Source organism: Oncorhynchus keta, chromosome 20 (genome assembly GCF_023373465.1).
Source record: "Oncorhynchus keta strain PuntledgeMale-10-30-2019 chromosome 20, Oket_V2, whole genome shotgun sequence".
NCBI classification, from domain to species: domain Eukaryota; kingdom Metazoa; phylum Chordata; class Actinopteri; order Salmoniformes; family Salmonidae; genus Oncorhynchus; species Oncorhynchus keta.
The window spans coordinates 34,062,066-34,077,224 of NC_068440.1; the positions used below are offsets into that span (position 1 = coordinate 34,062,066).

Sequence of the window (15,159 nt, forward strand, 5' to 3'; positions counted from 1 at the left end):
GTTAGGTGATGTTACCACAAACACAGAGGAGAGGGCTAGGTGATTTTACCACAAACACAGAGGAGAGGGCTTGGTGATGTTACCACAAACACAGAGGAGAGGGCTAGATGATGTTTCCACAAACACAGAGGAGAGGGCTAGATGATGTTACCACAAACACAGAGGAGAGGGTTAGGTGATGTTACCACAAACACAGAGGAGAGGGCTAGGTGATGTTACCACAAACACAGAGGAGAGGGCTTGGTGATGTTACCACAAACACAGAGGAGAGGGCTAGATGATGTTTCCACAAACACAGAGGAGAGGGCTAGATAATGTTTCCACAAACACAGAGGAGAGGGCTAGATGATGTTACCACAAACACAGAGGAGAGGCCTTGTGATGTTACCACAAACACAGAGGAGAGGGTTAGGTGATGTTACCACAAACACAGAGGAGAGGGCTAGATGATGTTACCACAAACACAGAGGAGAGGGCTAGGTGATGTTACCACAAACACAGAGGAGAGGGTTAGGTGATGTTACCACAAACACAGAGGAGAGGGTTAGGTGATGTTACCACAAACACAGAGGAGAGGGCTAGGTGATGTTACCACAAACACAGAGGAGAGGGCTTGGTGATGTTACCACAAACACAGAGGAGAGGGCTTGGTGATGTTACCACAAACACAGAGGAGAGGGCTAGGTGATGTTACCACAAACACAGAGGAGAGGGCTAGGTGATGTTACCACAAACACAGAGGAGAGGGCTTGGTGATGTTACCACAAACACAGAGGAGAGGGCTTGGTGATGTTACCACAAACACAGAGGAGAGGGCTTGGTGATGTTACCACAAACACAGAGGAGAGGGCTAGATGATGTTACCACAAACACAGAGGAGAGGGCTAGGTGATGTTACCACAAACACAGAGGAGAGGGCTTGGTGATGTTACCACAAACACAGAGGAGAGGGCTAGATGATGTTTCCACAAACACAGAGGAGAGGGCTTGGTGATGTTACCACAAACACAGAGGAGAGGGCTAGATGATGTTTCCACAAACACAGAGGAGAGGGCTAGGTTATGTTACCACAAACACAGAGGAGAGGGCTAGATGATGTTACCACAAACACAGAGGAGAGGGCTTGGTGATGTTACCACAAACACAGAGGAGAGGGTTAGGTGATGTTACCACAAACACAGAGGAGAGGGCTAGGTGATTTTACCACAAACACAGAGGAGAGGGCTTGGTGATGTTACCACAAACACAGAGGAGAGGGCTAGATGATGTTTCCACAAACACAGAGGAGAGGGCTAGATGATGTTACCACAAACACAGAGGAGAGGGTTAGGTGATGTTACCACAAACACAGAGGAGAGGGCTAGGTGATGTTACCACAAACACAGAGGAGAGGGCTTGGTGATGTTACCACAAACACAGAGGAGAGGGCTAGATGATGTTTCCACAAACACAGAGGAGAGGGCTAGATAATGTTTCCACAAACACAGAGGAGAGGGCTAGATGATGTTACCACAAACACAGAGGAGAGGCCTTGTGATGTTACCACAAACACAGAGGAGAGGGTTAGGTGATGTTACCACAAACACAGAGGAGAGGGCTAGATGATGTTACCACAAACACAGAGGAGAGGGCTAGGTGATGTTACCACAAACACAGAGGAGAGGGTTAGGTGATGTTACCACAAACACAGAGGAGAGGGTTAGGTGATGTTACCACAAACACAGTGGAGAGGGCTAGGTGATGTTACCACAAACACAGAGGAGAGGGCTTGGTGATGTTACCACAAACACAGAGGAGAGGGTTAGGTGATGTTACCACAAACACAGAGGAGAGGGTTAGGTGATGTTACCACAAACACAGTGGAGAGGGCTAGGTGATGTTACCACAAACACAGAGGAGAGGGCTTGGTGATGTTACCACAAACACAGAGGAGAGGGTTAGGTGATGTTACCACAAACACAGAGGAGAGGGTTAGGTGATGTTACCACAAACACAGTGGAGAGGGCTAGGTGATGTTACCACAAACACAGAGGAGAGGGCTTGGTGATGTTACCACAAACACAGAGGGGAGGGCTAGGTGATGTTACCACAAACACAGAGGAGAGGGCTTGGTGATGTTACCACAAACACAGAGGGGAGGGCTAGGTGATGTTACCACAAACACAGAGGAGAGGGTTAGGTGATGTTACCACAAACACAGAGGAGAGGGAAAACATGGTCAGGTTTTAGGTCTTTCCAGGCTACACAGAATGAGCAACAAGGCACAGCAGTAAAAGTCATGGTAATCGTCACTTCTTTAGTAATATGTTATAATACTATAGCAGTCTAATAGTGATAGCAGTTGATGCCATTGGAGTAGTAGGATATTAAGTTGTAGTAGTGGATGTTAAGGTCCACGAAACGCTCACTGCTGCCCTCTAGGTGCAACATCAATGTGCTACCATACAGATCATATCTATTCCTCTGTCCATAGTTACCTTCACAGCGAGGTACCGGGTGGTTCCAGTTGCGGCTGATTCCGTGCAGACAGGTGAGAGAGGCCTCTCCGATGAGGGAGTAGCCAGGCAGACACTCGAAGGACACAGTGAGGCCCACACTGAAGTCACTGCCGATCACGATGCCATTACGAAAAGGACGAGGGTCGGGACAACTCTGTAGCTGATAGGCTGAAAATCAGGAAGTAGCCAATCATTTAAATAAACATTGACTGAAAATACATAAGAAAATGACGCAAACATGAAAATGAATACATAAAACTGTTTTATGTAGACATCATATCTGGGATACTGAAAGAGATTACCCAGACTAACATTATGACAAATAAAATGACATTTAATTGAGTTGAGTGAAATCACAAGCCCTTTTTGACTTCTCCTCTCCCACAAATTCTACTGACTAACTCTGTAGTCTACACTGTCGGCATAGGTTCCAATCCCACCTACGGTCCTATGACACAACCTCTATCTTTCCCGGTGTCATCCTCTTTCTATCTATCTGTTCAATATATATATATATTTTTTCCCAAAACAAACAAACTCTATCCTCACCCTGGTAAGTCATCTGGAAACCTGGCTTGTTCTGGGAGTAGTCGCTGTGGAAGAAGAGGCTAGTCTGGTGAGTGGTGCTGAACAGAGACTTGGGGACATGTGGTCCACTGAACCTGTCAATCACTGTGCCCGTCTCCAGCGTTCCACTCCGAATCTCCAGGTAGTCATGAATGGCCTCCGTGGAGAAGTTGAGGAACTGCAGGTGGATTCCTGAAAAAAACAACAGGTGGATTAAAAACACACTGGTCAGTCCATGAGTTTCTGTTATAAAGAATAGACCATGATCTTACTCATCTACCCATTACTTCAGAAGGCGGGTTAATCCCAGAACCAACTGAAGTAGAACACTGTGCCTCTACCACAACAAACATCACAAGAGATTACAGGTTAGTTAACTGAGAGCAGATGCTCATTGGTACATAAAAAGAGTTGCCAAGGAGAGGAGCAACTAGATGTCATAATATATTCAAGCTACCGTAAAGGAGAATGATATACCGGTAACGAGGTTAATGATAATAACAATAATGATATATGCCAGTTAGCAGACGTTTTTATCTAAAGTGACTTCCAGTCATGTGTTTCCATGCCTGTGCTATTTCGACCTAAAATCAAACATCATTACCCCTACATTTGGACCCTAGTGCACTAGCGTCAAAGGGTTCTTCAGTTGTCCCCACAGGAGGACCCTTTGAAGAACCCTTTTTGGTTCCAGGTAGAACCCTTTTGAGTTCCATGTAGAACCCTGTCCACAGAAGGTTCTATATGGAAGCCAAAAGAGTTCTATATGGAACTTAAAAGGGTTCTCCTATGGGGACAGTAAAGAATCCTTTTAAGAGTGTATTCTATGTCTTTACCCTACTGCCTGTAAACCAGGATGCTGTTCTGTTGACTGGAAGACTGGTTAAGCATTTACATCACTGTTGGTGTTTCCTGTTTCCACGTCTCTGCTCTTTATGCCTATAAATCAAGGATAATTCCCGCTACAGCTCCTAACATACACCAGTCTGACACTTCACTGCTATATCTAGGGCCACTTCGCCACTAGCTGTGTTTCAACTGAAACAAGACATACACTTCCTCGTATGACAATGTGCTACTGTGGCTTGTCCACGGCAGCGAGGTGATGTACCAAAGCCAATAGGTAGTTTGACAGTGTGTGTGTGTGTGTGTGTGTGTGCGTGTGTGTGCGTAGCCACAATGACTGTGTGTGCGTAGCCACAATGACTGTCAGTGTGTTCCCGTACCAAAGCCAATAGGTAGTTTGACAGTGTGTGTGTGTGTGTGTGTGTGTGTGTGTGTGTGTGTGTGTGTGTGTGTGTGTGTGTGTGTGTGTGTGTGTGTGTGTGTGCGTAGCCAAAATGACTGTGTGTGCGTAGCCACAATGACTGTCAGTGTGTTCCCGTACCAAAGCCAATAGGTAGTTTGACAGTGTGTGTGTGTGCGTGTGTGTGCGTAGCCACAATGACTGTGTGTGCGTAGCCACAATGACTGTCAGTGTGTTCCCGTACCAAAGCCAATAGGTAGTTTGACAGTGTGTGTGCGTGTGTGTGCGTAGCCACAATGACTGTGTGTGCGTAGCCACAATGACTGTCAGTGTGTTCCCGTACCAAAGCCAATAGGTAGTATGACAGTCCAGGTGCAGTCTAATCCACTGGGGTAGTTTCCAGGGAATCCAGGGCTCAGAATGACACCGCTGACATCAGTCATGGACACACCACACTGGGCTGCGGAGACAATCCCACTCACACAGGTTAAAGAATGAATCATAGAATAACATACAAATAGAATTACACTTTTTAGACGAGAGTAGAGTATCATAAAATAACTTCTTTATTAGTCCATCAGAGACAAACGTGTTTGTATGTGTATCTATAGCTGCAGCCTTGTAAAAGCAGAGGTTTGTCTTGATTTACACCTCTAGACAGTGTGAATGGGTATCGACGCCACCAGCTGTGCTAGATTAGTACATTAGTATCGACATCCCTTCCTTTCCAACTGTGTATTGTAGGATCAGTGCTTCAGATCAACTCACTCCTGTACAGATACACTTAGAAAGAAATTACTATCTAGAACCTAAAAGAGTTTCAAATGGGTTCTTTGGCTGTCCCCATAGGAGAACCCTTTGAAGAACCCTTTTTGGATCCAGGTAGAACCCGTTTGAGTGGCATGTAGAACACTTTCCACAGAATGTTCTACATAGAACCCAAAAGAGTTCTACCTGGAACAAAAAAGGGTTCTCCTATGGGGACAGTTGAAGAACCTCTTTTAACCCCCTTTTTTCTAAGAGTGTACTAGCATAGCCTCCTTCTCTCTCAGCAGGTCAGCCAGTCTGAGGTAAGTCTTAAACTGCAATATGTTTAAAAATACATCTATGATACAGTTTGCCAGGAAAGAGCAGCCTCCTGTGAACGTGACAGACACACTAACGGTTAAAATGTATGAATACTCTATCTACCCCATGTCTCGTTGTGTCCCCTGTGTTAAATAGGCTCCCTATCATTGAGTCAGAAGGAGAGGTATCGGTATCCTCAGCTTTGATCCTGGATAAAGAGTAGCCTAATGAAATGGTAGCAGAGCCCTTGTTAAAGCTGCAATATGTAACGTTTTGGGTGACCTGACCAAATAGTTATAGATCTGTCAATCTCATTGAACGCAAGTCTAAGAAGTGGTAGATATGTTCTATTTGCACTATTTCTACGCTTCCCTTTCTTCAGCTTAGTTTTTGCATCTTTTACTTTTGGTTTTGTACACCAGCTTCAAACAGCGGTTTAGATGGTACAACAATTATTTTCTCTCGGGTTTGCTTGTTGTGTCACATAAACTTAAATTAGGAGCGGCAGGGTAGCCTAGTGGTTAGAGTGTTGGACTAGTAACCAGAAGGTTGCAAGTTCAAACCCCCGAGCTGACAAGGTACAAATCTGTCCGTTCTGCCCCTGAACACGCAGTTAACCCACTGTTCCTAGGCCGTCATTGAAAATAAGAATTTGTTCTTAACTGATCTTGCCTAGTTAAATAAAGGTTAAAAAAATGAGCACTAATAGAGTTTTAGCAACCAGGAAATGGTGGCGTGATATTCTGCATATTTCCCCTTTAAGTGAAAAGATTAGCCTTTTGTGTGCTAAAAGGCACAAACCTGTGCTATTAATTATGGTGTGAGATCTTTCAGAAAATGTGGCTCCACAGACGTGGACATTTTAAAGAGTTGAGTTGAGCCGACTGTAAACAGAGAGTTGAGCCGACTGTAAACAGAGAGTTGAGTCGACTGTAAGTAAAGAGTTGAGCCGACTGTAAGCAGAGAGTTGAGTCGACTGTAAATAAAGAGTTGAGCTGACTGTAAACAGAGAGTTGAGTCGACTGTAAGTAAAGAGTTGAGTCGACTGTAAGTAAAGAGTTGAGTCGACTGTAAATAAAGAGTTGAGCCGACTGTAAGTAAAGAGTTGAGTCGACTGTAAATAAAGAGTTGAGTCGACTGTAAGTAAAGAGTTGAGCCGACTGTAAGTAAAGAGTTGAGTCGACTGTAAGTAAAGAGTTGAGCCGACTGTAAGTAAAGAGTTGAGTCGACTGTAAATAAAGAGTTGAGTCGACTGTAAATAAAGAGTTGAGTCGACTGTAAGTAAAGAGTTGAGCCGACTGTAAGTAAAGAGTTGAGTCCACTGTAAGTAAAGAGTTGAGCCGACTGTAAGTAAAGAGTTGAGTCGACTGTAAGTAAAGAGTTGAGTCGACTGTAAGTAAAGAGTTGAGTCGACTGTAAGTAAAGAGTTGAGCCGACTGTAAATAAAGAGTTGAGACGACTGTAAATAAAGAGTTGAGCCGACTGTAAATAAAGAGTTGAGCCGACTGTAAGTAAAGAGTTGAGTCGACTGTAAATAAAGAGTTGAGTCGACTGTAAGTAAAGAGTTGAGCCGACTGTAAATAAAGAGTTGAGTCGACTGTAAATAAAGAGTTGAGTCGACTGTAAGTAAAGAGTTGAGACGACTGTAAATAAGAGTTGAGCCGACTGTAAGTAAAGAGTTGAGCCGACTGTAAATAAAGAGTTGAGTCGACTGTAAGTAAAGAGTTGAGCCGACTGTAAGTAAAGAGTTGAGACGACTGTAAGTAAAGAGTTGAGCCGACTGTAAGCAAAGAGTTGAGCCGACTGTAAGTAAAGAGTTGAGCCGACTGTAAATAAGAGTTGAGCCGACTGCAAATAAAGAGTTGAGCCGACTGTAAATAAAGAGTTGAGACGACTGTAAGTAAAGAGTTGAGCCGACTGTAAATAAAGAGTTGAGACGACTGTAAATAAAGAGTTGAGTCGACTGTAAGTAAAGAGTTGAGCCGACTGTAAGTAAAGAGTTGAGCCGACTGTAAGTAAAGAGTTGAGCCGACTGTAAATAAGAGTTGAGCCGACTGCAAATAAAGAGTTGAGCCGACTGTAAATAAAGAGTTGAGCTGACTGTAAATAAAGAGTTGAGACGACTGTAAATAAAGAGTTGAGTCGACTGTAAGTAAAGAGTTGAGACGACTGTAAATAAAGAGTTGAGTCGACTGTAAGTAAAGAGTTGAGTCGACTGTAAGTAAAGAGTTGAGACGACTGTAAGTAAAGAGTTGAGTCGACTGTAAGTAAAGAGTTGAGACGACTGTAAGTAAAGAGTTGAGTCGACTGTAAATAAAGAGTTGAGTCGACTGTAAATAAAGAGTTGAGCCGACTGTAAGTAAAGAGTTGAGCCGATTGTAAGTAAAGAGTTGAGACGACTGTAAATAAAGAGTTGAGTCGACTGTAAGTAAAGAGTTGAGCCGACTGTAAGTAAAGAGTTGAGCCGACTGTAAATAAAGAGTTGAGACGACTGTAAGTAAAGAGTTGAGCCGACTGTAAGCAAAGAGTTGAGCCGACTGTAAATAAGAGTTGAGCCGACTGTAAGTAAAGAGTTGAGCCGACTGTAAGCAAAGAGTTGAGCCGACTGTAAATAAGAGTTGAGCCGACTGTAAGTAAAGAGTTGAGCCGACTGTAAGTAAAGAGTTGAGCCGACTGTAAATAAGAGTTGAGCCGACTGTAAATAAAGAGTTGAGCCAACTGTAAATAAAGAGTTGAGTCCACTGTAAGCAAAGAGTTGAGCCAACTGTAAATAATAGGGTGAGACGACTGTAAATAAAGAGTTGAGTCGACTCTGAATAAAGAGTTGAGCCGACTGTAAGTAAAGAGTTGAGACGACTGTGAATAAAGAGTTGGGCCGACTGTAAATAAAGAGTTGAGTCGACTGTAAATAAAGAGTTGAGTCGACTGTAAATAAAGAGTTGAGTCGACTGTAAATAAAGAGTTGAGTCGACTGTAAATAAAGAGTTGAGACGACTGTAAATAAAGAGTTGAGACGACTGTAAATAAAGAGTTGAGTCGACTGTAAATAAAGAGTTGAGTCGACTCTGAATAAAGAGTTGAGTCGACTGTAAATAAAGAGTTGAGACGACTGTAAATAAAGAGTTGAGACGACTGTAAATAAAGAGTTGAGTCGACTGTAAATAAAGAGTTGAGTCGACTGTAAATAAAGAGTTGAGTCGACTGTAAATAAAGAGTTGAGTCGACTGTAAATAAAGAGTTGAGACGACTGTAAATAAAGAGTTGAGTCGACTGTAAATAAAGAGTTGAGTCGACTGTAAATAAAGAGTTGAGTCGACTGTAAATAAAGAGTTGAGACGACTGTAAATAAAGAGTTGAGACGACTGTAAATAAAGAGTTGAGTCGACTGTAAATAAAGAGTTGAGTCGACTCTGAATAAAGAGTTGAGTCGACTCTGAATAAAGAGTTGAGCCGACTGTAAGTAAAGAGTTGAGACGACTGTAAATAAAGAGTTGAGTCGACTCTGAATAAAGAGTTGAGCCGACTGTAAGTAAAGAGTTGAGTCGACTCTGAATAAAGAGTTGGGTCGACTGTGAATAAAGAGTTGAGACGACTGTAAATAAAGAGTTGAGTCGACTCTGAATAAAGAGTTGGGCCGACTGTAAATAAAGAGTTGAGTCGACTCTGAATAAAGAGTTGGGCTAACTGTGAAGAAAATAAAAGATGAGCCGACAGAACAAATGTGAAAGCAAGAGATAAACAATGTGGCCTTGATCAGTCTACGGTTGAACTTTAGAGTTCTTAACACTGAGGCCCAGAGTCCCAAGAGGAACCTTCTAGTGCCACATCGCCTTCCAACATCTGTGGCAGTGGGGGAGGCATAGTGGGAGGTTAGGCACATGCTTCTGGCACATCAAAACACAGTCTCAATATTAGGAAGTTGTTCCTAATGTGTTGTACACTCAGTGAAATAGGTTCTTAAAGGGTAAAGACAGGCAAGAGACTACCAAGGAATGTGTCTGTCTCTTATGCAGACCAAGGCCAATCTACCAGATCCATCATCTGTCTCAGTGAGTTAATGTACATGGACAGAATATATATATATATATATACAGTTGAGGTCGGAAGTTTACATACTCCTTAGCCAAATACATTTAAACTAAGTTTTTCATAATTGCTGACATTTAATCATAGTAAAAATTCCCTGTCTTAGGTCAGTTAGAGTCACCACTGTATTTAAAGAATATTATATGTCACAATAATAGTAGAGATAATGATTTATTTCAGCTTTTATTTATTTTCTCACATTCCCAGTGGGTTAGAAGTTTACATACACTCAATTCGTATTTGGTAGCATTGCCTTTAAATTGTTTAACTTGGGTCAAACGTTTCAGGTAGCTTTCAACAAGCTTACCACAATAAGTTGGGTGAACTGTGGCCCATTCCTTCTGACAGAGCTGGTGTAACTGAGTCAGGTTTGTAGGCCTCCTTGCTCGCACACGCTTTTGCAGTTCTGCCCACAAATGTTCTATAGGTTTGAGGTCAGGGCTTTGTGATGGCCACTCCAATACCTTGACTTTGTTGTCTTTGAGCCTTTTTGCCACAACTTTGCTTGCAAGTATGTTTGGGGTCATTGTCCATTTGGAAGACCCATTGGCGACTAAGCTTTAACTTCCTGACTGATGTCTTGAGATGTTGCTTCACTATATCCACATTATTTTCTGCCTCATGATGGCATCCATTTTGTGAACTATAGTTTGTTAACAAGAAATTTGTGGAGTGGTTGAAAAACAAGTTTTAATGATTCCAAACTAAGTGTATGTAAACTTCCGACTTCAACTGTATATATATATATATATATAATGTGGGCCCTGGCAGTTTATTTGGGGACATTTTTCATTCAAACATGTCTGTAAGCAGGTGGAGTGTCAAATATCAACTGTGGTTGTTCAGGATATACAGCTGACCTGAGAACAGTTGTCCCCCGAGACTAACAGCCAACTCTGAAAATGTTGAAATTGTACTTTTTATGCTGGGTATCGAGCCTCTATGACAGTCATACATTTACATTACAGAGGAACTGAACTCACCACAATTCTCTATGAGATGTTTACACATACTGATGTCACAGCAACGTTATCAACATACCAAGACAGAGTGGGACTGGGTAGTTCCATCTCCGGACTGGTCCTGGCATACAGGTTATATGGGCATTACCCTGGTGAAGAAAAATTATTATTAGTATTAGTATTAATTAACAAGCATTATGTTGTTACGTTGCACATTCTCTAGTAATCCATGCTTTGGAACATTAGAACGCTGAACAACATTTAAAATGGCTACTAAGATGAACAGACAGAGATACTAGATCAAATGAACAGAGATAGATATAGATATTGAGAAAAATAAATATATATATAGATATATGGATAAAATATAGAGATATAGAGGTATGGTTAAAATATAGAGATATAGAGATATGGATCAAATATAGAGATATAGATAGAGGTATGTATAAAATATAGAGATATTTTTTATTTTACCTTTATTTAACTAGGCAAGTCAGTTAAGAACACATTCTTATTTTATATAGATAGAGGTATGTATAAAATATAGAGAAATATAGAGATATAGATAGATAGAGGTATGTTTAAAATATAGAGATATAGATAGATATATGTATAAAATATAGAGATATAGAGGTATGGTTAAAATATAGAGATATAGATAGAGATATGTATAAAATATAGAGATATAGATAGAGATATAGATAGAGGTATGGAGTAAAACAAAACTTGATATAGAGATGCATTTATTTATTTTATATAACCTTTATTTAAACAGGGAGTCACATTGAGATAATCATCTACTTTACCGTTGCCCTGTATACATTACAATACAATCAGCTTCATAAAACACACACATATATGTTTATAAAACAATAGAATTCAGCACACAATAACAAAATAAACATATTTAATAAAAGCAACCACATTCAACTACATAAAGGTCCTCAATGTCACGGCTGTTGAAAGGAGAGGACCAAGGTGCAGCGTGGTGAGCGTACATTTCCGTTTATTAATCAAAATGACGCCGAACAAAACAAATAACAAGACAAAAACAAACCGTGAAGCTCAAAGGCTATGTGCCCGAAACAAAATCAACTTCCCACAAAGAAAGGAGGGAAAAAGGACTACCTAAGTATGGTCCCAATCAGAGACAACGATAGACAGCTGTCCCTGATTGAGAACCATACCCGGCCAAAACATAGAAACACCAAATCATAGAAAACGAAACATAGAATGACCACCCCAAATCACACCCTGACCAAACCAAACATAGACATTAAAAGGCTCTCTACGGTCAGGGCGTGACACTCAATCAATCATGGAAACTGCCTGAGTGGCACCAGCACATGTAGCTGCAGTGAACTCTGCAGATTGTTCCACACTAGAGGCAAACATTTTTTTTTTAAACGGAGACCTTCCCAAATATGTGGAGGCTGAAGGGATCTCTAGTGTTATCCATTCATGAAAATGGGTTTTAATTAATGAAGAGAATGATCTCTTTCCTGCAGAGAGAATGATATCTTACCTTAAAAGAGAATGATATCTTACCTGCAAAGAGAATGATATCTTACCTGCAGAGAGAATGATCTCATACCTGCAGAGAGAATGATCTCTTACATGCAGAGAAAATGATCTCTTACCTGCAGAGAGAATGATGCAGAGAGTATGATATCTTACCTGCAGAGAGAATGAATTCTTACCTGCAGAGCGTATGATCTCTTACCTGCATACATAATGATATCTTACCTGCAGAGAGAAAGATCTCTTACCTGCAGAGAGAATTATCTCTTACCTGCAGAGAGAATTATCTCTTACCTGCATACATAATGATATCTTACCTGCAGAGACAATGATCTCTTACCTGCAGAGAGAATTATCTCTTACCTGCAGAGAGAATGATCTCTTACCTGCAGAGAGAATGATCTCTTACCTGCAGAGTGTAGCCTGGTTCACACTGGAACAGCACCACGTCTCCAACCATGAAGCGCTCTCCAACCCTGATTCCATAGTTGGGGGTCTGTGGCTCTGGACAGGACTCCAGACCTATGGCTGTGGAGAATGGGTAAAGAGAATTTAAACAAGTCAGTTGTTGTCACAATGTGGAACACACACACACAGACACAGACACACACACACACACACACACACACACACACACACACACACACACACACACACACACACACACACACACACACACACACACACACACACACACACACACACACACACACACACACACACACACACACACACACACACACACACACACACACACACACACACACACACACACACACACACTAAAGCCATCTAATGACAGATCACCTGTGTACTCCAGATGGAAGCCAGCAGCAGACACACTGATGTCTGAACTGAAACTCAGGTACAGGTTGTTGGATGTGCTGTTGAGCAACTGAGGGATGGTGGTGCCTTGGAAGACAGAGAGAGAGAGAGAGAACATAAGATAAGAGTTTGTGGGAAATCAATGGATTAGTGGTTGAAGGGCACACAGTAGGAACAGGTGGTTGATTTGTGAATGGTCCGGTTGCTTGTGTTTCCTACCCTTCAGACAATACCCTCCATGGTATTGTGCTGGACATGGACATGAAACGCCAAAAATGCTAATATCAGGTATATTGAGTTCATTTAGTTTGGGATTTTTGTGCATTGTTGTGTATTGTTAGATACTAGTGCACTGTTGGAGCCAGGAACACAAGCATTTCACTACACCAGCAATAACATCTGATAAATATGTGTATGCGACCAATAAAATGTGATTTGATTTTGATTTGACAGCTTACAGAATAAGGCAACCATATGCCATTTTTTTTGGGGGGGGCACTATATAAACAGTAGCAACTCTTACATGAAGGTATAAACAGACGTCTCCGCAGGTAGTTACAGCACTTGGACAGCTGTAATTATGACAGATACCGTGTCTCTGCTCCCGCCTCCATTCTCCTAAGTGTCCTCCTGATACCGAGCTCAGTCCCTCTCCAACACCCTATTGTTCCAACCTTTGTATAAGTGTTGGAACAAGTCAGCATCTATATCTGTATGAACCAGCTGAGAACTCCACAGTGTGGTGTGGCCCTGTCACTCAAGCCTTAGCAGGGGACTCAGATACCCAGTGGAACTACCTAATTACTGTCCACCCCAACAACCCCCGTACACCCACCTCCCTCTCTCTATCCCCCATGGAGCCTGCGTTGACCCGCTGGGCCTCAGTGACAGACATGCCAACGAGGCCAGAGCGCAGCCTATGCTGGGGCCCTGTAGATGCTCATCAGCCAGGGTATTGTTTACTACAAAGCGGCTACAGAAATCAGCGGGGAAGAGCTCCCTTGACAGGCCTGACAGTAATTGATCTGTAGCACACAGCCAGGGGAGACACATTGAACCACATGTGTTCCGACTGCTAGAATTATATGATCGTTGTCGTGGAAAAAAGAAGGTGTACGTTGTGAGGGAAAATAACTTATGAAATCGTGGAGGGGACCGTGGATCTGTCTCCCTCCGTTAGTACATTCATCACACATGATATCTCAGACAGCACTGACCTGATTTTGACAAAACTTGGGTAAATGATGTGTATACAAAACGACACTGATTGGCCCATGTCAGGAGTTATAATAATGAACTGAAATGTGTTAGTAACAGGCATCATTTGTGGGGGAATACATGTTGCTTGTTTTCTAACAGTAAACTGTTATAATGATCTCGGAAAGGGATTTCCGTGTCATGAGATTATAGCTAGCTGGAACATGTTTCCATGAAACATAGTTGATGAGCAAATTAGGATGACGTAACAGATATTATCACAAATAAGTGAAGGCACCACAAGTGGTCGATTATTGATCCATGAGCTAAAGATTACCTGAGTAGCTGCCCAGTCTTGGAGCGTGGTTGTCACCTCCGTCATAGAAGTCCAGAGAGTCCCAGTTGTGTTCGGAGGCAAAGCTCACCACCTGGATCTGAGGCAAGGAGTTAGGACTCAGACCTTTTTCACACTACTGAACCGACCCAAACTGTACTCACTAATGCCTGATTCACACAGTACTATACTGGCTTGCATGGTCCTTTCCAGCATTGTTTTCAGCAGGCCAGCGCAGTACAGTACAGTAGGGCACTGCTCAGTTCGGCTCAGTTGTGTGAGACACAGAAAGATAACTGCCATACAGAAACAGACAATTCGTCACCACTTGAAAACCTGTGAAATATTCCAACTTAGTAAATGAACACTGTAGTACTGTAGATAATATTCAATGGAAAGAGACTTCAGGTCCAAAACACAGTGCCCACTTACAGTAAACATCTACCCTTTAAATCATTATTAAGCTATTAAGTATTCCCTTTATTCAAGTTTAACTTCTGGTACTGCATGGCGATACTCTGAAATCACAAACATATTCTTCCATGGTTCTTCAAGAACAGAACAGGCTCTCTTACTTGGATACCAGCGCCCTCGGGCACCGAAACCTTCCAGACGCAGTTCTGATTATTGTCATAAGGCTCAGGGTAACCAGGGGACAGTATGGTCCCTCTGCGTGCCGTCAGGGTCCCTCCACACGGCACTAAGGGGACAAAGTCAAGCAGAGAGGGGACATACGTTAACACAGCCACATGTATGTCCTAATATTTGTATTTTACCTTTATTTAACTAGTCAATAAATGCCTAGTAACAGTGGGTTAACTGCCTGTTCAGGGGCAGAATGACAGAAGTGTACCT

At 42.2% G+C, this 15,159-nt stretch overlaps 1 protein-coding gene across 2 annotated transcripts in view; it reads right to left on the minus strand.

Moving 5' to 3' along the window:
- LOC118399009 (CUB and sushi domain-containing protein 3-like) overlaps positions 1–15,159 on the minus strand; it is a 908,305-nt gene that overhangs the window by 174,623 nt on the left and 718,523 nt on the right. For both annotated transcript variants that reach the window (XM_052472732.1, XM_052472731.1), the window contains exons 35-42: positions 14,880–15,004; positions 14,308–14,404; positions 12,756–12,860; positions 12,358–12,476; positions 10,507–10,576; positions 4,655–4,771; positions 3,048–3,257; positions 2,478–2,666 (exon numbers count right to left, since the gene is read on the minus strand). In XM_052472732.1, the coding sequence (XP_052328692.1) occupies positions 2,478–2,666; positions 3,048–3,257; positions 4,655–4,771; positions 10,507–10,576; positions 12,358–12,476; positions 12,756–12,860; positions 14,308–14,404; positions 14,880–15,004 (1,032 nt within the window). The remainder of the gene's footprint in view (positions 1–2,477; positions 2,667–3,047; positions 3,258–4,654; positions 4,772–10,506; positions 10,577–12,357; positions 12,477–12,755; positions 12,861–14,307; positions 14,405–14,879; positions 15,005–15,159) is intronic.